General features: G+C 41.6%; 1 protein-coding gene across 23 annotated transcripts in view; it reads left to right on the top strand.

Annotated features, from left to right (window-relative positions):
* EPB41L3 (erythrocyte membrane protein band 4.1 like 3) overlaps nucleotides 1–27575 on the top strand; it is a 210676-nt gene that overhangs the window by 153028 nt on the left and 30073 nt on the right. For all 23 annotated transcript variants that reach the window (XM_067699634.1, XM_067699636.1, XM_067699633.1 and 20 more), the window contains 8 exons: nucleotides 6846–6950; nucleotides 8475–8517; nucleotides 13697–13772; nucleotides 15782–16000; nucleotides 16359–16446; nucleotides 22011–22163; nucleotides 26419–26516; nucleotides 27220–27395. In XM_067699634.1, the coding sequence (XP_067555735.1) occupies nucleotides 6846–6950; nucleotides 8475–8517; nucleotides 13697–13772; nucleotides 15782–16000; nucleotides 16359–16446; nucleotides 22011–22163; nucleotides 26419–26516; nucleotides 27220–27395 (958 nt within the window). The remainder of the gene's footprint in view (nucleotides 1–6845; nucleotides 6951–8474; nucleotides 8518–13696; nucleotides 13773–15781; nucleotides 16001–16358; nucleotides 16447–22010; nucleotides 22164–26418; nucleotides 26517–27219; nucleotides 27396–27575) is intronic.

The following is a 27575-nucleotide window of genomic DNA, read 5'->3' as shown; positions in this document are numbered from 1 at the left end:
ATATGCAATTAGGGAAGGAAGCATGAAAAAAAAATGATGGCATTTTTCATCGAGATTAATCGAAGATAATGTGAGGAGAAATTCCTCCTTCAGATTCATGCCCGGAGTGTTTATTAGGCGCATATGTTGAATGTCTTCTGTGTTTAGGACACTCTGTCGGGGGCATTAAAAAGGTTGCACAGTTTCCTGTCCTCAGGGAGCAGAAATACAAGTTCACAAAGTGCAACAATACACAGAAAGATATAATTTCAGAAGAAAATCAGCAGTCCAGTTGAAGAAGATATATGATGGAAAGAATAAAGTGCTTACAGGCTGGCGCTCCCTCAAATTTCAAAGCAGCTGAAATAAGGGTACGGAAGTGTCCATTTCCCCGAAGGGTCTCAATATTATATGTTTCCTTGTATTAACGCACGTGGTATAAGCCTGAACCAATGTAACAAGAGGCTTTTTTTTCAGTGACGGTTTAAAGAAATGCGCACATAGATCCCGCGGAGCCTCAAGGATATATCCACACGCCCTGGTGCTGATGGCTTTGGTTCCCCTGCCCCTCCGCATTTCCCCCCGCCCAAGAAGTAGGGACCATTGATTAGCTCCAGTTCTCAGGCAGAACGACGTGCTCTGCCTCATTTTCTTTGTGATAGTGCAGCTTCAGATAAATAAGAACTGCAGCCCGTCCTTCTAAGACGAGAAGATTATACTTGACTTTACAAATTTCTCTAATTTCAGCTTTTAGCCTTTCCCCAGGCTGATTCATAGCTTTGTGAGACTGAAAGAAAAGACAGATTCTGTTGAAGTCTTGTGCTGGGGTTTAGTACAATTTGTGCTACCTGCTTGTGCGCTCATGACTTGAGCACAGACCAAGACACGATTTCCAGGGACTTGAGGATCAAGGCGGCGCTCATTTTCAGAGGACGCGTCCACAGGTGTGCCGTCTCCTGGTCAGCTGTCAATCAACAGCAGCTCCTCCCTCCATCCTCCCCTGGGTTCAGTGCCCAGTGTTTGTTCCTCTCCATCACCTCCCTAACCTGCTGGGGAAGATGTGAATTCTTTTACTTGTTCACAAAAGAGGAAATCAAGACATTTGTTAACCTACCTGGGTCATTTTTTAGTAAGGTAGCAGGTTCTTGAGTTAAAGTCTGTATGTTTTAGCTCTACCGAGGGAGAGCTAAAAAAAAAAAAATTCGAACTCAAAAACATTTCTATTTTGTGTATTTCGTTCATAGCTTTAAATGCAGGTTCATTGTTTGGCTGGTTTATTGGTTGGTTTTATAGGTTGGTGGTTTATCATTGCTCATTTGTAGCATTTTATTTCAGCATGTGGCTCGTTTTTCATTTCTTGAGAAATTAACGTTTCTTAAGAAAATTTGTTGGAAAGCGTGTCTTAAGATTTTAAGACTGTGTGTGTGTGTAAATAAAGTTGATCATAATGCAGCTATCAGTGTTGGTACAAGAAGGCCTGAAAGAAACTGGTGTGGATCTAAATCTGAAGAAGTTACACATTTCCTCAAAAAAAAAGAAAAGAAAAGAAAAATTGCTTTAGAGTCCTCCATTTAAGAATTTTTAAGTTGTAAACTTAAGTGTACCTTTCGACCATGCCTGCAAATGAGATCTTGAAAACATACAAAGGCCTGGTGCCCACCTTCAGAAATTCTGACTTATTTGACCTGAGGTGGGTTCCTGGATATTGGCATATTTTAGATGCTCCCAGGCTCCACGGTTGAAAAACCACTAGTTTAAAATTTTGCTTTGGCAACATTGGTTATGATATGCTAGTGAGAAAAATTTTAAGTTTCATCACGTTACCTTTTTATTCTCTTAATGGCATTGGACCAAAATGAGGCTCCATAAAAAATAAATATAGGAGGCACGTTGCCACCAGGAGTGTCTTTATAGTCAGTCGGGATATAAGGCGAGCGCACAGAGAGACAGCTGTGACAGAAGGCAGAATATAGAAGGTGCCCTCTTGGTACCATAAAGTGCTCTAATGTCCAAGGGTGAGAGAAGTCACAATTGGCTGGGAGGACAGGAAATGCTGTAAAGAAGTGGGACTGGAGAAGCATTGTGAAGGATGAGAGTTGACAGGCAAAATGTAAGGCAGAGCACTGGGGACATTTAGAGCATCAATATGGGTAACACCTGTAATGGACTGAAACACGTCAAGCCTGATTTAGCCCGTGGGTTCATAGCGATGATATAAGACAAAAATCCTGATTGGTGACTCCTGGATGGTGCTAGAAAGCCAACTCGTTATCTTGAAATTGGGTAAAGGAAAAGGTGTGAGCATTGATCCTGGCTTCCGTCATCAGACTGTGTCACTAGATAAATAATTCTGACAAAGAGAAGTGTCTCTTCATAGACATACTCCAACTAATAAATGGGGGACCAAGGTTCGGATTCGAATATCCCCATCTTGCCACCTCAGATTAATGGGTCTAGGGCAACGATCGTTAGTGACTGCTAATATCACAAAAAGGCAAGAGTTAACTTTATGCCTCGTGGTGAAATTGCACAGCGTCATTTATGGAAACCAGTCGAACAAGAATGTGGTCAAGCTTCTAGATTCACTGTCAGTTTACAGGAAATACAGAAGACAAAAGAACATGTTAAATTACACCATGGAGATGCAAACAGCAAGTCTAGACTGAGCGAACTCTACAGGCAAATGACCTGGTCTCCTAGACAAGTTAATTTCAAGGGGAAAACCAACATAAATGGAGAACTTGCAGATTAAGAGAGACCAGAGAGATATGTCAGCCGATTGCGGTGTATGGGCTAATCAAAGAAAATGAAAAAGAAAAAAAAATCTTTGAAATAATTGGGGAAATTAAAGTCCTGACTAGATATTTGGTGATATTATGAACTGATTGCTACTTTTGTTTAGATGTGATGAAGTTATTGAGATTACATTTCTTAAAAGAGCAGAGTTACATACTAAGATAAATAGAGACACAATTATTTGCTGAGATGCTTCAGAGTACCCAGGGGGAGGATGAGTGGAGCAGAACTCCAGAGGAACCAAAATTGTCTTCAGAGGCATTTGTTAAAACTGGGTGATGAGTATGCAGGCTTTCGTGATGCTGTTCTACTTTGGGAAATGTTGGAAATTCTCCCATCCTAAAACATTCTGAAATTAGTTTTTTTAAGTTGTTAGACAAATAAAAGTACAAATAAAAAATTTAATGTAAACTTTCAGGTGATGCCGGTTGATAAGACCTTGAAAACCAGTGTTTTACCAACATTGTAAAAATCTTGAATTATCTTGGACTTGCAGGAAGTTTCATTAATGCTGCAGAAAAGCTTATTTCATCTGCTGTGTTTGAGTGGTGATGATGGACGTATCCTCGTCTTCTCTATTTGAAAGAGAAACCCAATTTTAAGTGGAAAAAGAGGGTAGAGAGAGGGTAGTCCACCATTGGTTTGTTACTCCAGGAAAGCAAAGTCCACTTTCCTTAACGTCCAGGTGTTAAAAGTCAATGGTTATGTAGACTGCGAATGCATCTGAGTCAGAGACGTGACTTAACAACTCACAGGAAACAGCAAATGAGACTAAAAGCTGTTCATCGTCTCCAGTTAAGTAAATTACCCATTGATTTTAGAATACCTCTGTCCAAAAAATGTTTTTTAATCTACTGAATTCTGTTTTTTTTTTTAACATCTTTATCGGAGTATAATTGCTTTACCAGTGGTATGTTAGTTTCTGCTTTATGACAAAGTGAATCAGTTATACATATATATATGTCCCCATATCTCTTCCCGCTTGCGTCTCCCTCCCTCCCACCCTCCCTATCCCACCCCTCCAGGCGGTCACAAAGCACCCAGCTGATCTCCCTGTGCTATGCAACTGCTTCCCACTATCTTCTACTGAATTCTTGACTCATTATAGCTGTTATAAACATACCCAATGAAAGTAAGATGCCCAGATTTGATGACTTAATGAACATCCTATCTTTGGGAACCGAATATTTAACATAAATTCTCTAAAAGGCCCAGTGACGGTTGAGCTTCAGTCATATTTTAGATGTTACTACCTAAAGATGCACACAGTGTCAACATGTAGAAATAATTGACTTGAGAAGTTAGATAATGCACTAGAAAAAAATGACCTGAGTAAGAAGAATCAAGAATCTGGGGGAGTTGGGAGTGATTGCGGAGGGGATCCTGTCTGGGGCTGCAGAATAGTCCCATTTGGTGTCCTGTACTGACTCCATCCATCGCCAGGGTCTTTGTCATCACGTGTGCGGTGGGGCTCTGAAGCCGCATTTGGGCTGCACGGGGGAGTGAGCTGTGATCGTTAGTGATGTTGGCCATGAGCACAGGTGCCCAGTTACAGCCTCAAGCCCGTGATCACCTGGCTCCATGGAGTCATATATCCTCACTCAAGGATGAGAAGGTGAAGGCCCACATAACGTGAGAGACCTTTCCAGTGTCATCCAGCTGGCCGGCGGCCATGGTGATGTTTGGCAGATAGGAATTTCATTGTTTACATATAACCATCTATAGCGGATTCTAGACAACCCGTCTTAGTTCTTAGGGCCAAAACAAACAAACAGAAACAAACCCAAAAACCCTTCAGAGAGAAGAATGGACCACTATGTTATTGTCTTAAGGACTGTTTATAGTGTTCAAATATGTTTAAAATAGTAAGAAAAAATCCGGTCTGTTCAAGAGAGAGCTGTGGTTCATTAATAGTAATCAAATGGTGAGAAGCCAGAAAATTAAGAACCAGTTAGTACAGTGGTCTGTGCTTGAGCTAATCATTCCACCTGTTAGACAAAAGGAAGAAGACAGCAGCCAGAAGACAGCTAATAAAACAATGCCCAAGGCCGCCGGCAGCGTGACCAGAATAATTCCTCCACTGAGGGCCTGGCTGGGGTCTGCTGCTGGCTCAGAGGATGTAGAAGGCTTTGTAGAGGAAGGTTTATTGTATTTGTTTTGTTTTGGTTTGTTTTTACTCATTGAGAAAGTACTTGGCCAGACGCTGGTATGTATTTGTGTGTGTGTGTGTGTTGTGTTGTAGTTAAAGCAGTTAGACAGTAAGCAGATAATTGATATCTGAAGAAAGAGCAGGGCATATTAATACTAAGGATGCTTATTGGTACCACAAGGAGCTATATATGTGCTCCTACCACAAAAATGCCTAGTGAGTTCTGTATTACGTATTCTGCCATTTATCAATCACGTAGGCTGATAATATCAATGGCTGACATTTGTGGGATGCTTGACGTGTTATCACTGGACCAAGTTGGAATACTTTGTTTCATTTTAATGTCAACCATTACAAAGAAGTAGATGGTTTCATACCTGTTTTACAGAGGGAAAGCTTCGAGGTCCGCACAGCTGCAAGGGACATAAGGAAGACTCAAAGCCAGGTTTACCTGTTAAAGCCACCGTCATAGGCAGCACTAAGACTGCCTCTCCCATGTAACTCCTCTGGACCTCTGTGTTCTTATCTCTAAACTGGACATCATACCAATGGAAGCATCAGAAGAACCAGTTTTTTTTGGTGCAAACTTTATAATTTGTTAAGCGTTATTCAGAAGCAATATGCTGTTATTTACAAATAAAGGATTTAAACCAGCGAGCAGCATTTCATTGTCATACCATTTATTTATATCCATTGAACAATGTTACACAGTTTAGCTAACATGTAATTTATTTTCATACATTATTAAACTTCTTTCAAATACAACATTGATTATTCAGCTGGTTACAATTCAGGCTTCAGTTTTGTATCCTACATTTATCTTTTCTCCTAAATAGTCATGCTTGAGGGGACTAAGTAATTTCCAGTATATTTGCGGTTGCACAGTAATACATACCACTTACACGTCTTCTGGATACGTACTCTTTGGTATGCCCATTGTTTATCAGTTTTCTTATTTTTCTCTTACTACATTAAATCTTAAAGACAAATACACTTAAGGTACGAGATGTGAAATGTTGGTACTGCACAAACAAAATGTACTTTAGCTTAATTGCTTCCAGTTAATCCATCTCAGACTCCAAGGCCAAGTTTAAAAGACCTTTGATGAAAATATGATACTGTATATCACCATAAATTAAGCTGATGGATTTTTTTCCCCAGATGACTGCCTTTTTTCTTTCTCCAATCGACTGCTTTATGGCCAAAAATACAGCACATATGTCTACATCTTACATTTATAAATGATCATTTAAATCTTTAAACTTAATGAACATGTTTGTTATGTTTAATAGGAAGGATTTTCTCTAAAAAAAAAATTCAGAGAAAGTTGAACTCTGTGATACAAAATTGAAATTTGTGGCTGTAAACAAAAACTAATGAAGTTTAACGGGCTCCAGAAAGTGATCCACAGCTAGAGTTTCTCAGTAAGGACTGGGGTAGAAAGTTTGCAGGGGACTTCGGCCTGAGACAAGGAATGGGGTTAGTTCTTCTCAGGCTCAGAACCTGATCACGGGGGGGAGTGAGCGTGGGTATTCTGAAACACCGCTGTGGTCGGCCCTTTAATGCTCTCACCGTCAGGATTTTCATGTTTCACAACATATTTGAGGCTTCGAGCACCACTTCATTTCCCCAACTACTTCCGTTTCGAAATCATCCGCAGGTCGCCTGTACTTACTCACTGACAGGAGTTATTTTTTTATTTATTTGTTTGTTCTGTAGGAGCTGCCTCTTATAGGATTAGGTCCACTTTATTGAGCCTTTTTTCTAGTTAAAAAGGAGTTGGTAAAGTGATCAAACCTGCTTGTTGTTTACTGAACAGTTACGATGAGCAATATTTTACGTTTTACCCATTTTTGTTTGTGGCAATTGAGAGAACATTTTTGGTGTGTGTTGACTTGTTTTTCTGTTTTGTTCTCCACAGAAACGCTCCAGAGGCCAAGTGCTGTTTGATAAAGTATGTGAACATCTGAATTTGCTAGAAAAAGACTATTTTGGGCTTACATATCGAGATGCTGAAAGCCAGAAGGTGAGTGGTTGAAAGCAGTACAAAGTATTGCGGCTTCAACTGCGCTTCACTGCAAGAAAGTGAACTGAAACTGAATTGGTAAATCGTTTTCTCCACCTCCCCTCGTACTCCCACGCCCTCAGATTTATTATCCAAGGCCCTAAATGCTGTTAATCACCTTATTTCTTCATGAAGGAAATTATTGACAACTTCCTTTAATCTTGAGTCTTTTGGAAACAGTCAGTCAGTCAGTGTTTCTGCTTTTCATGCTTGAGTTCTTTATGGTTCCAGAAAAGCATTTTATATGGTGCTTTGGGGGGATGATACATTTCCATGGATTGGAGCCAATGGGAATCACATAAATTGATAATTATACGGAAAACATGTTCACTGGATGCCATCTTATTAATTCATCTTATTACACTTTCATATTCTTGCTGAATCACAATGTGAGATGAATCATGTACAGACCTGATGTACGAGGCAAGCAGTTAATGTATTCAGTCCGCGTTTAATGATACATGTAAAACCTCTGTAGACTCTTATACCTGCTGCAGTCTCTTCAGGCCTTTATCTCACTTATCCCCCCAACTGCCTGAAAGATAAGGAGGAAGAAATTGTTTCCTTAATGCTGGCAACTGAGCCACAGCAATTGTGCTCATTAAATGTCGCTTGTTCCGTTGTCGTTTGTTAGTGAATCATACTTTATCTTTACTGAATTCCATGGATGATGTCTAACTTCGTTATTAAACACCTGAGTGTTCTAATGAGGAAAGTCATAAGTGGCAAGTGTTCGTTTGTTAGGAAAGCATTCTGAGAAGGTGCCTTAAAATCTATAATCACAGAAGTCGCTGCATGGGACTGAACGGCCAGGACATCAGTGGTCAAGTTACATGCAGAGTCAGCTCTCTGTGTTCTTGGGTTCTGCATGTGCAGGTTCAACCAACAGCAGATCAAAAATATTTTTTTTAATTCCAGAAAGTTCCAAAAAGCAAAATTTGAATTTTCCAGTGCACCAGCAAGTATTTACATAGCGTGTCCATTGAATTAGGTATTATAAATAATCTAGAAATGATTTCAAGTATATGGGGGCGTTGCATAGATTATATACAAGTACCGTGCCATTTTATATAAGGGACTTGAGCATCCTCAGATTTTGGTGTTACCTGGGGTTCTGGAACCAATCCCCTGTGGTTACCAAAGGATGACTGTATCTTTAGCTCATGCTTGTAACTTGTTTGAACATAGAATCCACCATTTTTTCTCCTCTGTTTCTGTGCTAGCTTGAATCCCTGAAGGCACTTGTTGTAAAAGAAAAGAACTTTGTCAAGCCTGAGTTGTGTGCACACACATCTTCTCATTAGACCAGAGCCTGGGCCCTCGCAGGACTAGCGAAGGGGCACCAGATGTAGGGGAAGGACCCAGCTGGGGGACCCTTCCGGCAGCCACTCCTTCTCAAATACGTTTAGTTCATCTCTACCCAGTCAACACTAAGTCATCTCCATTCTTCTCTGATTCATATTCAGACTCTCACTTCTTTTTCAGAATTGGTTGGACCCTGCTAAGGAAATTAAAAAACAGATTCGAAGTAAGTTCTTTTGGATTATTATGTGTAGAAATAGGAAGATTTTCAAAGAGTGGGGTTATCTGAAATGGTAGCTCATACCCACATGGCTGGTGTGAATACGGTATTTTGAAAAACAGATTAAGATCTCAAATTTTATCTTTGGCAGGTTGGTCTCGCTCAGATACCCATTAGCAATTACTGCGACCCGGGAATAAAATGACATGACACTTGACCTATTTCCTTGCCTGTTCAGAGATGTGAGATATGATTTAATCAAGTGATGCCCCCGTTGACAATCATCTAAAAGTTTCAGACTTAATTATTAATGTTGTATTAAGCCTAACTGCCACCAAAGTTTGCAAGGCAAGCAGTAAAAGTAATAGTCATTTAATAGCTTAGAAATGGGGTAACCAGTAAGACTGCAGTTTACTGTCTGATGACATCTTCTTTTCTTAGCCCTAAAGGCAATTTAAGAAATGGACATTTCCTAGCGCACGAATCAATTACATGAGCCACTCAGAAAATTTAAATACAGGTAGCTAATAAGTATTAGAAAAGGTGCTAAGCGTTAGTAATAATTAAATGCAAATTAAAATGTGACATTTTTCACCTATTCAGATTAGCAAAGATTTTAAAAGTTTAACGATGCCCTACACTGGCAATTTTGTACACAATTGGTAGAAATATAACCCTTTAAGAAGGCACTTTGTGTCAGATTTTATTAAAATTTAAAATGTGCTTATTCTTTGACCCCTGATTTTACTTGTAGAAATATATCCAGTGTCTGCTTAAGAGAGGAGTGTGTACATATGTGTCCATGTAGGAAAGTTCATTATCATACCATTGGCAATAGAAGAAGACTCAGAGCAACTTAAATATCCATTTATAAAGAAATGATAAAATCGATCATGAAATAGCCATACCTTGAAATACTAGGTAGCTGTTAAACAGAATGAGGTAGAATAAATATGTTTTAGCTCTCATTAGTGAGACCTTAGAGAAATAATTCATATTTGTTTAAAATGAGTTATGCATATATAGGTATGTGGAAATACCTGTACCTCCAGAAGTGGCACTGCAGGGTAGGGGGTTGAGAAAGAGGAATTTTTTCATTTTTATTTTTAAGCCTTTTCTGTAGCTGTTGCTTTTTACTATGGATAAATGGTAAAACATGGATATACTTTATAATTTCAACTAACTAGTTAATTTTTTTCAAGCAATTCATTTTTTATCAATAAAATCTAGTTTAATTTTCCAGAACAACTGATTCTATTTGAAGATTAAACTTAAGACCAATTTATTAATAAGAACAGCATTCCCATCAAAGTTACTATTAAAAGAGAGAGCAAATCTTTCTAGTGCCTTTGAATGCTCTGAGGTCTCAAAATACCCTACATGCTAATAAAAAGTAATTAGTAGCGAGCAGTTTGAAATGGCTTAATACTAGATAATATCTCAAAAGAAGCAAAAAATTCACTATGCTTCTAGATATTAGAGAGTCTGATGATTCTTTGTACAACGAAAACATCTTTACCATATTTTTGAGAGGAATTTGGTGTGGTCACTAATCAGAAACTTGATAGTGAAGTAGTTTGATAGAACTAAATTGGGATTAAAACCAGGGACAGCTACAGTTGTGATAAGAAGGTGAAAACTTCAGAGTCCTAGTAAAAACTTGAAGATGATGAATATGTTCTAAGGATCTTTTTATGGAGTTATTAAAAGCAGATGTGCTGAATATCTTAACATTTCATGTGCTTTAAGTCCCCTGTATTCACCTAATTAATAAAACGCTTTTTCGTACTTGGTTGATTTTATAATTACAGAGCACTTTGAAAATATATTACATGTTCAAGAATAAGTCATTATACTGTTACAAGAAAGGCTGTAACAACAGTTAATTTTCTTTTCTGCTGTTAATGGAACTCTTTTTTTCCTTCATTTCCCATTTATGCTGTCTCCGGCCTTCCTTTCTAAGAGATGAAGTTTAGGGGACAACTGGAACATGAGATTTAAAGGATATTTTCCTCATGTAGTTTAGGCAGTGTTTGTGACAGCAACATAAAGAAAACCAAGTGACAATCATGCAGATAAAGGAGGAGACAAGAAAAAATTGGAAATTTTTAGGAATGGAATTTGGTGTTTTTATCTATATTCCTTATTGTTTCCCATGCACAAAATGCCTTCTTTCCACAAAAGGGACATTCTATCAAGGCAGAAAAGTATTATCAGAGCTAATGTAATTATTGTACAATCACCTCCTCTTTCTGAACATAAATATCAACAATAAAAGGATCTTTCCATTATTTTTATGCTGTAGGTCCACAGTAGGTCTCTAGAATGAGATCTTCAAGAGAATGGCAAATGGCAGTCAAGCTGAAAAAGATTTTAAGTTATGAATTTATGAGAAATAGAAAATCCTGAGCCTGAAGAGTTTGTTCTTATGAAAAAATTCTTATTCCAGTCATCTTTTACGCCTAGCAGATCTAAAATTTCTAAATATATTCTGATATAGAGTATATTTATGATATAGTAACTTCATGATATAGAATATATGATATATAGTGATTTATGCTATAACTGTAGTATATTTAGAAATTTTAAGATTTGGCAGACATAGAAGACTAAAATTAGAACTTTTTCATAAGAATGAATTCTCTTCAGTGTCACAGTTTTCTGATTATCATAAATTTGGAATTTAAAATCCTATATCAGCATTATAGATGTCATTTTAATGCATTCAAGCTCTTGCATTTCCGTCCCTAACCAGAGCCATCATCTGATCAGACACAGGCTCGCAAACCTATTTATGGCATAACTATAGCCTCCCAGTGATACGTTTCCACCAGATTCTTTACGAGGATATGTATTTCCGCTTTAATCTGCCTCTCTCATTAATTTCAAATGTTACACCTCATTTCACTGGATTTTTTTTTTTTCCTTGATTGTGGTGTAGATTGTGTTTTCCATAAACTTTCCCACCGTTTCAAAATAATGTCCTGCAAAACCTCATATTTGATTGGGTTATAACCTTAGGAAAGTAGATTCCTTGGGATTAGTGATTTTCAAAGTACGGTCAAGTGTATTAGAACCATTAGGGTGTTTATTAAAATCACAAGTTCCTGGACCATAATGCACATCTCTGGAATAAAAACCTCTGAGTAGAGCCTAGGGACTGGCGTTTTTAACAAGCCCCTCCGATGCTTCTTAGGCCCACGATCATTTGAAAGTCACTTTACTGTAATGAGGATTTTTGCATCGAAATATCTTTCTTCTATTTTTATTCCCTCTTAGTTTCCAACTTCAAGTGTTTACCCTGAATTTATTATGAGTTTAATTGCATTGCTAAACGATTCATTGGATTCACTTTGAAGTGGATAAAAATTATAAAAGAGCAATAAATCCATTTCCCATAACGAATCCATTAGCTTTCATTCCAGTTGCTTGCGGGGAGACCAGCTCTCATTATGAACCTCATGGCTGGCAAGCATTCCATTTTAGCAGGAGGTGAATAGGAATCAATAGGAAAGTAAAACCAAATCAGACTTGTTAATTTTAGAACAACAAGAGGACGTTTTTGAGAACAGTGGGAAGAATAATCGCTAGAAATAGGTTTGATTGCCAGATATTTTATGGCTCGTAATTCTTACAGCCCACGTTTGGGGAATATTTTCTTAGTGGTTTAGAAATGACACGAAACACCCAGTAATACCCGGTCCCTATACCAAGTCCTTTATAAGGCAGCTCAAATGGTGTCCCTGCCAGGTGGACCTCTCAGTGTAATATGAGTAGTGGTGTGCAGAGTAAACCAGAATTAGCGAACGGACTGTGCCATGGACGACAGGAATACAGGTGACCTCTGCAGCTAAGTATTTGCTACTCAAGCAAGAGACCAGTTCAAAGGAAGGAGCCGGGAGGTACTTAGGGTGTTGTCCCTTTCTTGTGAATGTTTGGGAAGGACTCGGGAGAGAATGGAGCTTCCAGGAGTCACTGAATGGGAGAAGGGGGTGTTTGGAAGTCTTAGGAGGGCATCTGAAGCATGAGGGCTGGACCACGAGGTCACGAATCACAGAGCAAAAGGAAGACCACGGCTCGGAGGAAAGGCCTCCAGCACCGAAGCTGGGAGACCAGGAGGGTCCTCCAAGCCGCTGTTCAGAGCGAGCAGGGCCTGGGCCCTTGGAGTGTGCTTACTGGGTGGGGGTAAGAAATGGAAACAGTTCCCGGCGAAGGAGCCCCCAGGCTTCAGTAATGGACCGCATTTATTGAAAGGCCAGACAGAGAGACCAAGGTGAAAATAAGTGACAGGGGTGATCACAGAGAGAGTAAATGTCGAAAAGAAGAAAAGGTGGGTTTTATTCTCATTTACGGTGATAAACATGGTTAGGTATACACAACTAGAGAATGCATGGATAAAACGGAGCACTCAGGAAGGCTTGTAATGTCTCACGTTTACATACGGACGGTCTGGGGAGCAGGTGCCTGTGAGCTGGCGTCTGGGTGACCCCCTTCCCCTCTGGAGAGGCCATAGGAGATGCCACAGGAGGAGCGGCGGCCGCGTGCAGTGAGGACCGTCCTGATCAGGGGCTGAGGTGGAGGGCTGGGTTTGGTAATGCACAGTACATACCCCCACTGTCTCTTCCATCAGAAATTTCCCCAAGTAAGAAAAGAACTTTCCGAATGGCCCACAGAGCAGCTCATCTCTTAATATGACAGCAAACCTTTCCCATAAAATAAATACATCCTTGACATGTATTATTATGGGATCTGACCTGTCATAACAAAGCAGAAAGGACAAAGGAAATGGGATTCTGTCTGTAATGTTGGTATGTGAGCTCTCCAGAACTTCAGAGAATAGGTCCAGTGAGCCCTAGACTCGTCTGATTGAGGCTTATCTGTCTCGTTTACTTTTTTTCCCTCTTCCCAAGGCCTTTGTCCCTGAGAAAGGGAGGAAGTTTAGTCAATTTCCTTGCTAGTTATAAACCCCAGCAAAGGATTTGATGGGGCAGAAGATTAGAAACTGGAGGAAGTTTCAGAGTTACCTGTGAATTTCACTGAAAGGAGACTTCCCTGTTTTCCATTGATGATTAAAAGTTGCCTGGGTGCTAGTGACTGGGGTTAGGGCCGTTCTAGCCACCGCTTAGTATAATAAGTACAAAGGGATCGTCTGAGACTTTATTCTGATTTTTTCTTCTCTCCGCAGGTGGTGCTTGGCACTTTTCATTTAATGTGAAATTTTACCCACCAGACCCTTCCCAGCTCTCTGAAGATATCACCAGGTATTTGAAAGTTGGCAGTGAAAAAGGCAGGCATGTTGGGAGTCGTGCTCCTGTTAAATTCTCGGGCGGAGGGCGGGCTTACATCTGGTGACCTTACAGTCATCCATGCCGAAATGGCAAACAGAAGGCAACTGAATGAGAGCAAACATCCGATGAGAAGATTTGCCAGATTGTATCTGTTCCCAGTTGAATCTTTGGTGCTAAGCTGGTACTTCCCTCTGCCTGACCCTGGTGGGAAAACACACAGAATTGAGTTGCTGTCGTCTACCCACCACAGTCAAATTCGACGGGATTCAGCCTTAAATGATACGACAGTTCCTAGTGCTCCTCCTTCAAAACTTAGAGCAAAAGTGTGTCTTCGGATGCTTATGCCTTTTTGTATAACCAGTCTGACACGTGGTGGCTGTTTTCAAAAATCACACAGGCGTGCACACACACACACAAATGCACATAAACACGTGCACGCCTAAGAGTGTACCTTCCACACCTTCTGTATACAAGGAAGACGTTTCATTCGTTTTAGAGAAAAGGCATCAAGAAGGGAATCTAACAGTCTGGCCTGGTGACTGAGCTTTGAGTATAAGGAAGAATCTCTTTAGGAAGCCATTCTGGGTTTGCTGTGTGTCCCTCTAGGCCTCTTCTAATGCTTTCTACTTTGGAATCCTTGGTTTCTTCACTGTGTTTCGTAGTCAGTTTATAGCCAGTCAGAGTAATGCTGTGCAGTGTGGCCTTACAACCCTTCTTGGCAGGCTTTTCAGGAAAGAGAAATCGCTCAAAAAGCTTTAGTCACTTGCTATGATGAAAAGTCGTTTCAGCAGACATGTTAGGAGAAGGGGAAAAACTAGGTCCAGAAGATTTCTTTTATATTTTCATTAAATCAAAACACAATTTGTAATTTCTTATATAAAGATACTTTTTAGTAGTTGAGGGACTATTTAATGGTGGCTAATTTATGGGTAGAGAGCGTATATACACTGTGAGTTGGAATCTAGTGCATGATTCCTTTCCATTTGTGTCGTGTGTGTAGGGCCTATGAAATGTGTAGGAATTTTTGTATCTGGATTACATGGCATTTACTCCCATCATCAGCTTAAAACCGTATTTAGAGGGGACCTTAACGCTTTATCATATAGTCCTCAGCTTCAACAGATTAACGGTTCGTTTCTTGTGTGAAAGGTACAAGGTATATTTTATTCTTATACTCGTATGCTGGGCCATGAAGACTGTTAATAAAATTCACCAATGTTCCCACTTACCTTGGAGTCTTCTACTGTTAGTATATCTGTCACTCTTAGAAGCAGAATAACAGGGAAGGTAAAAGTCAGCTATTAATGGAGATATTTGCATATGATGTTGGCAAAATTTTATGGAAAACGTTTCACAGTCCCCCAGTTTAGAATTGTTTGCTTTTAGTGATGAGATTTTAAGGTAATAATTCTTCAAAGTTAGTCTTCGTAACGGTTGAATTCTAGGAAGTTATCTAAAGAAGAAAATGAGACCTTGACCCAGGAGAAAGCTCCTCTCGTCAGGAACGCAGGAAGTGGCAGGTAGTGTTCATGACGGCGCAGCCGTTGAGTTACCTGCAGTTTGTCTTGGGCGTGTGGCAGGACCTTTCGTCTAGATAGCAAAATGAGACTTCCTTTAGGTAGTTGGGGCCTAATCGTTATATTTAAGAGCACCATTTTTATATTATAACTTCCGCCACCAGAGATTTTGTTTGACTTTCAGCGTTATCTTAATGTTAGAGAGATAGTCTGTAGGTTTCTTTTATTCTGTGTCTCATCAATGAATCCCTGTATTATTATGAACTTGCCTCTATATGCCCTTAGATATTGTATTTTGTAGCTAAGTATCTTCCCCTGGTATATAGATCCAGATCCAGATGCTAGACAATGTGTCCTAGTGGATTGTTCTGCAGGGAGAGCTTGCTTGCCGCCCACTTTGTACTGGGCAGTCTCCTTTCCAGTCTCCTAACGCTGGCTTTCTGCCCGTCCTCTGGCTCCTGGAAGGTACTACCTCTGCTTACAGCTGCGCGATGACATCGTGTCTGGCAGGCTGCCCTGCTCCTCTGTCACCCTTGCCACGTTGGGCTCGTACACCGTCCAGTCAGAACTGGGAGACTACGACCCAGATGAGTGTGGCAGTGACTACATCAACGAGTTCCGCTTCGCGCCAAACCACACAAAAGAACTAGAAGACAAAGTCATCGAGCTGCACAAGAGCCACAGGTTAGCGGCAGGAACCCCAAGAGCGTCCGTTTAAGCTGTGCTCAGTGGGTGGGCATCCCCTGCACCACCTGCTTCTCCCGGGACTGAAGTCAGTGCCTTAAGGGTGGGACTCAGCAGAGTGAGGTTCTAGGCCTGGTACAGTTCTGGGTAGTCAGACTCCTACTCGGGTCGTCCTTGTGATGTTTCTGCTAAAAGCCATTTTCCTGGTATTCTCCCCCCGCCTCCCCCAGAGTACAAATCTTTTGGTGCCTCTGTGGGAACTTGCAAGGGAGCTAAGTGGAAAATATTATGGTTCCACCAGGTTAAAAAAAACAAAAAAAAAACCAGCATTGTAATACCTCTCATTTTTCCTTATCAGAGGCATGACGCCCGCAGAAGCAGAGATGTATTTCTTGGAAAATGCCAAAAAGCTCTCCATGTATGGGGTGGATTTGCATCATGCCAAGGTACGCATATTTTAAACTCCAGGCCTTCTATCTAATTTTATTTAACAGTGTCCAGGACCCAGTTGTCACAAACGTTGTATGCCAAGTACTGTGTGTGACGCCCACCAGGCACTCAGAAAATTCATGTTCAATTTTAAAAGCTCTCTATAAAGTTTAGATACTGTGACAAATCATCAGTGCTTTGAAATAAGATGGTTATTTTGAAGTTCAGTTAACATTAACCAGCCAGGCTACGATTGCCTAGCCTGTCGCCGTGGTTCTGTGACTTCTCCTGGGGACAGCTTTGATCCATCTTCTGAGCTGATAAAAGCTCTGAGTTCCAGAATAGCCCTGCTCTCCATCTCGTCACTGTCACCATTTTATTTTATTTATTTTTTTGCCTAACTTGTCTTTTAAAGAAAGAAAAAGAGGGAAGAGATAAGAGAGCAGAGAGAACTGGACAAGCACTATAGTTTTGGGTTTGTTTTGTTTTGAACTTTCTCAGTCACTGCGTGTAATCAAACGGATTCTCCATCCTTACATACAGCACGTTCATTGTAGTGTTTGGTCAGTTTATTTTCAGGACATTCTCTGTAATAAATAATTCTGCTACAAATAAATCCTCTCCGCCTGTCCAAAAAAAAAAAAAGAAAAGATTGCCTAGTCGACGGGTGAATTGTTGAGGCTGTATCTTGGTTCCAGAGTCTTGCGAAGAGAGAAGTCAGGATTGGGCTGGAGGATTGGGTTGGGAGGATGTGTCAGCAGCTTTAACTCCACGTCACACTTCTTCCAGAATCTCTGTATCTTTCAGCAGTGAGAGAGTGAGCGTATGGACTGTTAGTCTATTATCTGAACAGCTGTGAATAGAAGTGCCATGGAAGCAGAGGCAAGGTTTCCCAAAAACTTCTATCAGCAAAACATAGGAAGTGTGTTAGGCTCTTAGGGATAGGTTCTGGTACTTCAGCAGCACTGAAAAGATCAGTACTTGAAGTTCGGGGACAGCTTCTGATTTGGGCTGACACGAGGATGTCGCTCCTGGGTGGGGATGTGGCTTTACTTCGGGTGGACAGAGTGGTCATGATCACACAGTCCGGGGCTCACAAGAACATGCACTTAACAGGCTGCCAGCCGAGCGAGTGTCTTACACAGTCAAGTTTGGGGCCAAGAAATGAAGAGGGTTTCAGCCAGCTTTGTTTAGGCAAACGTCTCAACAACCCTGGGGACCCCTAGGAGGAAAATCTGTGATGTCTACGTTCTGTTGCTGCTGCATTTGGGGACCTGACAGATTGAAAGTGAGTTTGGACAAGACGATGGTGAGGATCACATGAACGCAGGTCGAATTGGTTATGTCTGTGGATCATTTTGTACATCACTCAGGGTGAGCACTTCTGAGGCCTGAAGGCCTCCACAAGAGCAGAATCTCTGAGGATTGGCTCTCACCAGGGATGCTGGCACCGGAGAGCCAAGCTCATTGACATTTGTGTGTAATTACAGCAGCAGGTGTAGCTCTGTTTACTTGCCAGTTAATTATTACATGTTTTCACTTACTTTGTGCTCGGATAACATAGCATTTTATAGTTTATGCCAGATATAAGGTAGGATGAGGATTTAAAAAGAAAATAAGGACACGCACTAAGACTGTGTTTCTCTTAGAGTTTTTCCCTACGTGGCTAAAAGATAAGGAAACAAGACAGAAATGAAGGTAGCCTGGAAATTTGCGTGACTCGAAAGCTGTTTTTGAGTTACATTACACACGACGACTCAGTTACTGCCCAGGGGAAAATAAATAAATAAATAAAAGGTGAGGGCCTCCATGTAGGAGAAGGGCAACTCAGCATGTATCTGTGTTCCTATCAGGAAAAATGAAATCACTTAACATGGCTGCAGCGACTGAATTAAAATAGATGGCTGCTTTGTCATTCAATAATGTGATTTGAAATTATGCCAATTAAACCAATTAAAAAAGAGAGAGAATTAAGGAAGTGCCAATGCAGCCTGTGATAGGATTTCATGTGAATACTAAGCATAACAAATGATTTGGTTATGGACTTCATTTTCTCATGCAGACGCGCTCCATCATTTCAAGAAGGAAGTTTACTGAATTAAATTAGAGCTAATTTCCAGTTAATAAGTGAGATGCTTCTCTTCTGTTGGTAGTATTGAAAGGCCCTGGGCTCTAGGACCTAGTTAGAAATTCGGAACTGTGATCTTGGACTCCACAGCTCTGTATGAAGAATAAATATCCATGTTAGGTGAAGAAGGTCCCTTGGTTTGGAAAACCTGTTCTAAATGTCTTAGGAAGACGGTCTCTGCTTGTTTGTCATTTAATGTCACTCTGAATAGGCTCTGTCAGAGTCATTTATTTCATATAAGACTCTGAAATGTAGTTATAAATCCATATCGGGTATCCCGTGGACCAGGAGATAATAAAGGATGGGAAAGTTGGAACAGCGATTTTAAGTTAAGAGAATAGTACCTTCGTTTATTTTAATTAAGATAGGCTGAGGCTGTCCAGGGCTTCCTTCAATGCTCCCTGCTAAAGGGAGCCTTAAATATGTTTATTGATAGGGAAACACATGTCCCCAAGAAAGACCACGATGATAGCTTTTTTTTTTTTTTTTTTTTTTTTTTTTGCGGTACGCGGGCCTCTCACTGCTGTGGCCTCTCCCGCTACGGAGCACAGGCTCTGGACGCACGGGCTGCTCAGTGGCCATGGCTCACGGGCCCAGCCGCTCGGCGGCATGTGGGATCTTCCCGGACCGGGGCACGAACCCGTGTCCCCAGCATCGGCAGGCAGACTCTCAACCACTGCGCCACCAGGGAAGCCCTGGTCATAGCTTTTGATACAGAAGATTTATCAAGCTACTACCTCAATGCTATGGGCTGCGGCAGTAACCTTGATATCAAAAGTATCCTTTTTTTGGTTGCTGTGCCATGAGTGAAATGGAAGCGATCATCAATTTTAAGCTCCACTTATTCCTGCCATTTTCTTTCTTCGTTTGCCTTTTCTTCCGGCAAACAAGTAGTGGCTTAACACGTGCTAGGCAGGCGCTGTGCTGACCACGTGGCCAGGTCAGTAGGATAAACAGAGGCTGCTCTCCACCAGCCTGGGTCTGGAGAAGGAAGAGGAATGGGGTTAGTGGCAGCACCGCTGGCTCGGGCTTCGGGCTGTGCTGATGATATTAATGCTGTGGGGACCCAGAGAAGTGTGTGTGGGAGACGGCAAGGGAGGATGCATTGCAGGAGCCTCCCATCTTCCCCACAAACGGATTCCACCTTCTTGTGATTCAAAGATACTAAGGAGTGATTTAAAGTAGGTAATAATGGAAGAGGTTGTGAATGCCCAGAGTGCTTGCTACACTTACGTTCTTCATCACAAAGAAAGTGACTCAAGGAGCCGTTACCCCAGCAGCCCTGCTCGCGCAGACATTTCTGCTCAGGACCTGGGGGGTCGCCTGTGTGGTCCTGGGAGCAGGTCGGCTAGATCTCAGGGTCCATCGTGCCCCCCACCCACCGCCCTACTTCCGGCATCAGGTCATAGCTCTGTAAATTGCTCTTTCAGGTTAAAACCCTTGATAAATGGTGGCGGAGCCTTTGAATTCCCCTCAAGTCTGATTATGTTGTAATATCCTGCCGTCAAGTCCTTCCACTTCCATAGAGTGATTTTCGTGTCTAGTGGAGTGATACGTTTCCAAGGAAAAATATTTCATTTTAAATCAGTTAAATTGTATGTGTAACCTCACAGTTCCCAGAGAGGGACCAAAATATTTATTTCTGATTCTGGAAATATTTGTCTTGTGCTTTGCACTGGCGGGATTTAGGAAGTCGGTCCCTCCCACTCCCGTACAGATGAGTCAGAAGCCCCCTTTTGGATTCTTTCATGTCTCCCTCCCCGCGTTTGCTGGCGCTGCAGTGACTCAAAGTGGGACAGCCCCGCCGATGACTGTGTCTCAGACCTCAGCTTCGCCTCCACAACACCCTGCTTCCAACAACCAGTGAGACACGGGGGGTGGGGACCGCACATCACACACAGCACCGCCTTCTGTCCTTTGTTCTCACCCCACTCAAGACCACCACAGATGTTCTCTTTACGCTAATTTCACTGGGACACGATATTGAGGGGGCATAGACTGCTCGTGGGGTATCTCCTGAGCTTTATATAACATCTCTGGTGACCTCTGGGACCCCTCATTGCACATCCCTAGGAGATGACCCAGAGATGGACTGTGCGAGCAACAAAAGAAAGTTGCAAATATAGCATGATCCCACTTTTGTTGGAAAAGAAATCTATATGCATATATTAAATGCATCTATATTTATATATGTGAGCCAAGTGGTTAAGTGAGCACCACTGGGTGGTGAGTGTGTGTTGGGGTGCTGTTGGGGAGTACGCTTGTACTTTAAAAAGACTATTTTATATTCAAATTTTACTCTGACAGTAACAGTATACAAAAAGAGAATCAAGGGCTTCCCTGGTGGCGCAGTGGTGAAGAATCCGCCTGCCAATGCAGGGGGCACGGGTTTGAGTCCTGGTCTGGGAAGATCCCACATGCCACGGAGCGACTAAGCCCGTGTGCCACAACTACTGAGCCTGCGCTCTAGAGCCCGCCAGCCACAAGTACTGAAACCCGCGTGCCTAGAGCCCGTGCTCCACAACAAGAGAAGCCACCACAATGAGAAACCTGCACACCACATCGAAGAGTAGCCCCCACTCGCTGAAACTAGAGAAAGCCCACACGCAGCAACGAAGATCCAACACAACCAATAATTAAATAAATAATAAAAATAAAGTTAAAAAAAAAAAAAAACGCGGACCTCTCACTGTTGTGGCCTCTCCCGTCGCGGAGCACAGGCTCCAGACGCGCAGGCTCAGCAGCCATGGCTCACGGGCCCAGCCGCTCCACGGCACGTGGGATCTTCCCGGACCGGGGCACAAACCCGTGTCCCCTGCATCGGCAGGCGGACTCTCAACCACTGCGCCACCAGGGAAGCCCCCAGAGAATCAAGACTTTTTAAAGGAACAAACCCCAAAACACTCATCGGAAATGATGGGGGTCTCTCTATTAGTGTACGTATTAGTTAAAAGCCCTGCCCCTGGAAGCAGGCTGCCCATATTCAACTGGGATGGACACTTAACCTTTCTGTGCCTCAGTTTTCTTGCCTGTAAAGTGGGAATCATAATAGCAGCTATCTCAGAATTATCCTAGTGAAGATGAACAATGTACGTAAAGTGGTCAGAGCCGTGCCTGGCACTCAGTAATAAGAACTGAGGCTCTGATCGTTACTGTTACTAACACACTTCACCTGGGTGACCTTCTCTGTGTGCAGTGTTGACATGCTGTGTAAGTCCAAGTTCCGTGGGTGAACAGAGTTTACACTAACAAACCTCCATAGTGATAAATATCTTCATTCAAAGGCTGTTATTTAGTGGGAATATTTTTTAAAGTGCTACAGTACTTTGCATATTTAGATGAGAGCTGCAGGTAGCTAATTACAGGTTCTGACCTGGAGGCTTAAATCGTGTACCCGCCACAAGTGGAAATAGGTGAGATGCTCATCCAGCGTTTCTTGCTGCCATTTTCCAGGATTCTGAGGGAGTTGAAATCATGTTAGGAGTGTGTGCAAGTGGCTTGTTGATATATCGTGACCGACTACGCATCAACAGGTTTGCCTGGCCAAAGGTTCTAAAGATTTCATACAAACGGAGCAACTTTTACATTAAGATCCGGCCGGGAGAGGTGAGTAGACCCCAATTTGCATGTATGTCGGGAAGAAAGTTACCCAAGAGCAAACAAAAACGTAAATTACCTGCTCACACGTTCTGAACATGGCAGGACATAATGAGTTATAGCTAAATGCCTAAGAGAACTTATTGTAGGTTTGTCCAATAAACAGTAATAAATAAGATATTCTCTTCTTTTTTATTGTGTTGTTCTAGTTTTTCCCCACTGCATACATTAATTGAAAGGCTTTCCTTTTTACATATTTCAGCGGAAAATCAAGATTCATGAATAATGTTTTGTATTTTTCAAGCTGCGGTATCAAAGAAACTCTTAGTTGCTAAACCTCTTTGTGAATAGAGAATAGGTTTCTTCCCATCGGTCCTGTTGATCTGTCTCCGTGTCTCCTCTCTTGTCCTCCAAATCTGATAGTACCCTAAAGGGAATAGCTTAGAGGTAACATGCCTCAAAGTATAAGAAAGATTAGAACAAGTGACACCAGGTATAAATTATGCAAGTTCTGTAGCCTAATGTATTTCTCCCCTTTGTTTTTCAATCAAGAGAGGCTAATGAAAGAATCAAAATTGTTAATTAATCCTTGCTCCTTAGGCAGAAGCATCCATCCATGGTCAACTTATGTCCTCCTTAGTGGTTTGACATAATATATAGTAAATATCTGCTGTTTTCTCATAATAGATAATAAATAATGTCCAAGTTCTAATTAGTATAGTTAATATAATGGAGGCAGTTGAAGCTCTAAGACTGCAGCTCGTTTAGTTTCTGAACATTTTCTGGTACAATATAGAATTATCTCCTGTCTTCAGAATTAACCTCACCACTGGTGGAAAACACAATTTAAAAATCACTGTATGGAATATAATGTACAGCATGGTGACTGTAGTTCATAACACTGTATTGTGTATTTGAAGTCGCTAAGAGAGTGGATCTTAAAAGTTCTCATCATAAGAAAAAAATTTGTAACTTTGCGTGGTCATAGATATTCACTAGCCTCATTGTGGTGGTCATTTCACAAAATATGCAAATATCAAAGCATCATGTTGTACATCCAAAACTAATATAATGCTATATGTCAGTTGTATCTCAGTACAAAAAAAGTTTAAAGACTACGACTATAAAGCAAGCAGTCGTGTTTAACGTAAATATAAAATCAAACTTGTCTATGAAGACTGAAATATTCTACGAGCTATCTGAAATTAAAGTCATTTTTTAATATTTCCTAAAGATTGCATGTCTTACAACCAAGATACGTTTGATTTATGAAACATTAAGTGAGCATCTATATATTGCCAAGCTCTGTGTTGGGCATTGAGAATAGAAAGATAAATACGACCTTATTCCTGTCCTATAGGGAGTTTGTGTTCAGCAGAGAAGACTCATACACTTGCAATTACAGCATCACGATGCAAGTGTGATAATATTCTGTAGACGTGAAATGAGCGTAGATGTTGTGAGGGGCCAGAAGGGGAAGTTGGAGCAGTGCATCATGAGACCACAGTGAGCCATGGGAACTTTAAACTGGGATGTGACATACTCGGTGGATATTTTGGGATGAAATTCAGCAGCTTAGTAATGTGATGTGATAGGACCTAAACTAGGGCAGAGGCTGTGGGAATAGAATGGAAGAAGCACATTTGAGAGAGAGGTTTCAGAGGCAGAACCAGTAGGTCCTGGAGACAGGATGGGGCAGAGATCAAAAGAGGAAAGAAGAGGGCTTCCGTGGTGGCGCAGTGGTTGAGAGTCCGCCTGCCGATGCAGGGGACGCGGGTTCGTGCCCCGGTCTGGGAAGATCCCACATGCTGCAGAGCGACTGAGTCCGTGAGCCATGGCTGCTGAGCCTGCGCATCCGGAGGCTGTGCTCCGCAACGGGAGAGGCCACAACAGTGAGAGGCCCGTGTACCGCAAAAAAAAAAAAAAAAAGAGGAAAGGAGAGAGTCCAGGATAATCAGAGGGTTTTGGGTTTGCATGAGCGAAGTCAATGGTGATAATATTACTAGAGAGAAAAAGGGAGAATTTCAGAAAAAAAGATTGAAATTCCTTTTGGGACAGAATTTGGCGGGGGGGTGATCCTTGCATAGTAAGAAATATAAGATTTAAACAGTGTCATCAGCTGTATAATACATTTTATTCAAAGCCTTAGGTCTTGAAGAAATTACCAAGAACAAGGAATTTAGACGGGAAAAAACTCTTAAAACAGAAACTCTGGATAATACCACTTTTTGAGGGAGGGGTAGGCGGAAAAGGACCAGAGGCAGATGAGGAAAAACAACCAGAGAGGAGAAGAAGGGCCAGAAAGAGTCATGGATGATAAATAAGGAAGATGAGATTCAGGGAGCCTGGTTCACTCGGATGAGAACTAAGGAAAGTGTGTTGAACTTGACGATCAGGTCTTGTCGCGGCAGTAAGGGTTCAGGAAAGAGCTAGAGCCCCCGGCGGGTAGCAGCAAGGTGAGGAGTGAAGTAGCAGCGGCTTCCCTTCCTGACACTTAGCAGTGATTCTGGTTCTGCAGAAACACGCTCAGAGAAAGTCGTTTTCCTCCCCTTTTTTACAACCATATTCATAGGCTGAGAAGAATGAGAAGGAGAAGGAATTACTGGTGGCACGAAGGCTCTGAAGCGGTTGGAAGAAGTGGATACAGAGCACAGAGAGAGAGAGATAAACGTTCAAAAAGTGCAGGGATCTCTCTCATCTTTGTGCTGAGTAGGACAGAGCAGTAAGAATCTTCCCGGCTTCCCGCTTCTTCCGGGAAGAGCTAGCTGACTCTTCTGTAAAACCCCTGGCCTTAGCATGGCGTGTCGTCCATGTGAGATGCAGGATGAATAAATGGTGGATGATTTAGTCAAGGTCCCTTCCTCTGGCTTGTCGGTTGACTGGGTCCATTGGACGGGGGTGAGTTTCATGACCGTCCCTGGACAGGAATGTCAGACAGAGGGAGAAAATGGGGAAGGCGACTGCATTTAGAGCCACCCGTCATGTACTTGCCCTTCTCCCCCTGGCCAGTCCCACTCAGTGAACAAGAAACAGAGGTCCGGAATAGCTAAAGTTCACATACCTCGCACAGGACCCCTCCCCTTGGTTCTTTGCCGCATAAATTACTTTTGCTATCAATTATACCAGTAGTCTGGGGGGTTTGAGCTCTTTGGGGAAGGCTTTTACTGTTTAAGATGATTGCCCTCTGGTGGCCTGATGTATTCAGAAAATAAAAAATATTTCTTGCGTATCTGCCATAGTAATATGAAAATATATTACTCAGGAAGTTAGCTACCTCACCCTGAAAAAGCAGATGGCTGATGGAGTATCATCTGAACTCTAAATGCTGAAAAATATGAAAATGTGTTCTCCCAATCCCTGACCTTATGCAGTCGGCCCTCCGTATCCCAGGGTTCTGCATCTGTGGATACAACCAACTGTGGATTGAAAATATTCGGGAAAAAAATTCTAGAGAGTACCAAACAGCAAAACTTGAATTTGCTGCATGCAGGCAGCTGTTTCCGTAGCATTCACATTGTATTTCAACTGTTTACCTGGCATTTACATCGTGTTAGGCATTATAAGTAGTCTAGAGATGATTTAAAGTATATGGGAGGGCTGCATAAGTTATATGCGTGTATAGTATGCTATTTTGTGTAAGGGATTTGAGCATTCACAGGTTTTGGTATCCACAGGGGTCCTGGAACCAATCCCCTTTGGATACTGAGGGATGACTGTATAATATTGAGAGACGTTAGCATTTAACATGATAATCTATATTAGAATGCACAAATAAAATCAGCAGTATCTGATACCAAGTCATCAAATACCTAGGATATGCGCATATTTCCAGACCAGATACAAGGAGAAAATGTCATCCTGAGAATGCTGTTTTATTCATTTCTTTGCGTTCCAGCTGAAGTCATGATGTCAGAGAGAAACTATGACGATTAGGCTTAGAAATCAGATCAGGACAAACTGGTCTCTGGAAGGAATACAAATATTCTTCTTTTTTTGCATTTAGTTTTCATAAGATTCATCCTTGTACATGAAACTTTTACTACATGCATAATGTGGTTGTCTGTACCTGCAGCATTTTAAGGAGATAGATAGGAGATTTTTTTAAACGAGTGAATGTGTATAGCATGAAATCTGTGTATAGCAATTGATTTAGGGAGTAAAGAAAAAAATTGTGGGTGGTATTTTGACTTTGTCTATTATTTTCTTTCATGTTATTTATGATTGCAAACTTCACTCTACTCTTCAATATGTCTTTTAAATTTAGTTTGAACAATTTGAAAGCACCATTGGGTTTAAGCTGCCCAACCATAGAGCGGCCAAGCGTTTGTGGAAAGTGTGTGTGGAACACCATACATTTTTCAGGTGGGTAGAGATCACTTTGGTCTTTCCTAAGGAAGAAGTAGAATGGTTGGAATCACCTACACTGATAAGAGGTTGTTGGAAAGAAGAATGTGACCACAAGATCCTTTCTATTCCTTCAAGTTCGTTGCCGCCAGATTTCTTGATAAATCCTAAAAGAACTTCGACGAAATTTGAAGGATTTTCCTTAATTTGTTGGATACTTATCTGTCTCATCTCCCCTTCATTATCTTGAGAGGTTTTTCATTATTTTTCTAGAACATCCACTTCAGATGTCCAATCCCTTCCTTACTCTTTCAGTAGCTTTTCAATACCATGCACCCCTTTGCCCACATCCAGTAAGTACTAAAGCCCTCAGATTTGTGTCTACAAAGTAATAAATGGTCACTGTTCTTCACTAACATCCCCTACTTAATTGCTCTCTGGGTTTGTAGAACCACAGACTCTCCAGTTCCATAGGATGTTCAAATTCACCTAGTCCAGCTCCACCCCTGTTGTGCTTCTAGCCTCTCTACAACATCCCTAGTTGATATACACTGTGTGAAGTGATTTTTTTTTCCTTATAAAACCAGGTTCACTGAATGGCAGGTTGGGGGTTCAACCCTGAGTACACAAAGCACTTTACCTTTCAGAACAGAGTGATAAGTTAGCCTTCTTAGTATGTGGCTTAATAGTCTTGCTGATGTTTTTCCTTTAATATCTCCAGACTGTTGTTACCAGAAGCACCTCCAAAGAAGTTCCTTACCTTGGGGTCCAAGTTTCGTTACAGTGGCAGAACACAAGCCCAAACCAGGAGAGCTAGTGCACTGATAGACCGCCCGGCCCCTTACTTCGAGCGTTCGTCCAGCAAACGTTATACCATGTCTCGCAGCTTGGACGGAGGTAGGCACTGCTCCCCTTAATGATTGCTAGTGGCTACCGAGCAGCGAGAAACCATCGCGAGCCTTTGATGGACACAGGTGCTCTGCGATCGCATGAAAGGAAGAGCACTCGTTGCTCTTCGGCTGAGTGGCACATTTTAACCAACCCCCCAGAAAAGGTGCCTGTGGGAGTCCTATGTCT

Source organism: Pseudorca crassidens, chromosome 12, assembly GCF_039906515.1.
Source record: "Pseudorca crassidens isolate mPseCra1 chromosome 12, mPseCra1.hap1, whole genome shotgun sequence".
Taxonomy (NCBI): domain Eukaryota; kingdom Metazoa; phylum Chordata; class Mammalia; order Artiodactyla; family Delphinidae; genus Pseudorca; species Pseudorca crassidens.
This window is presented reverse-complemented; position numbering and strand designations above follow the sequence as displayed.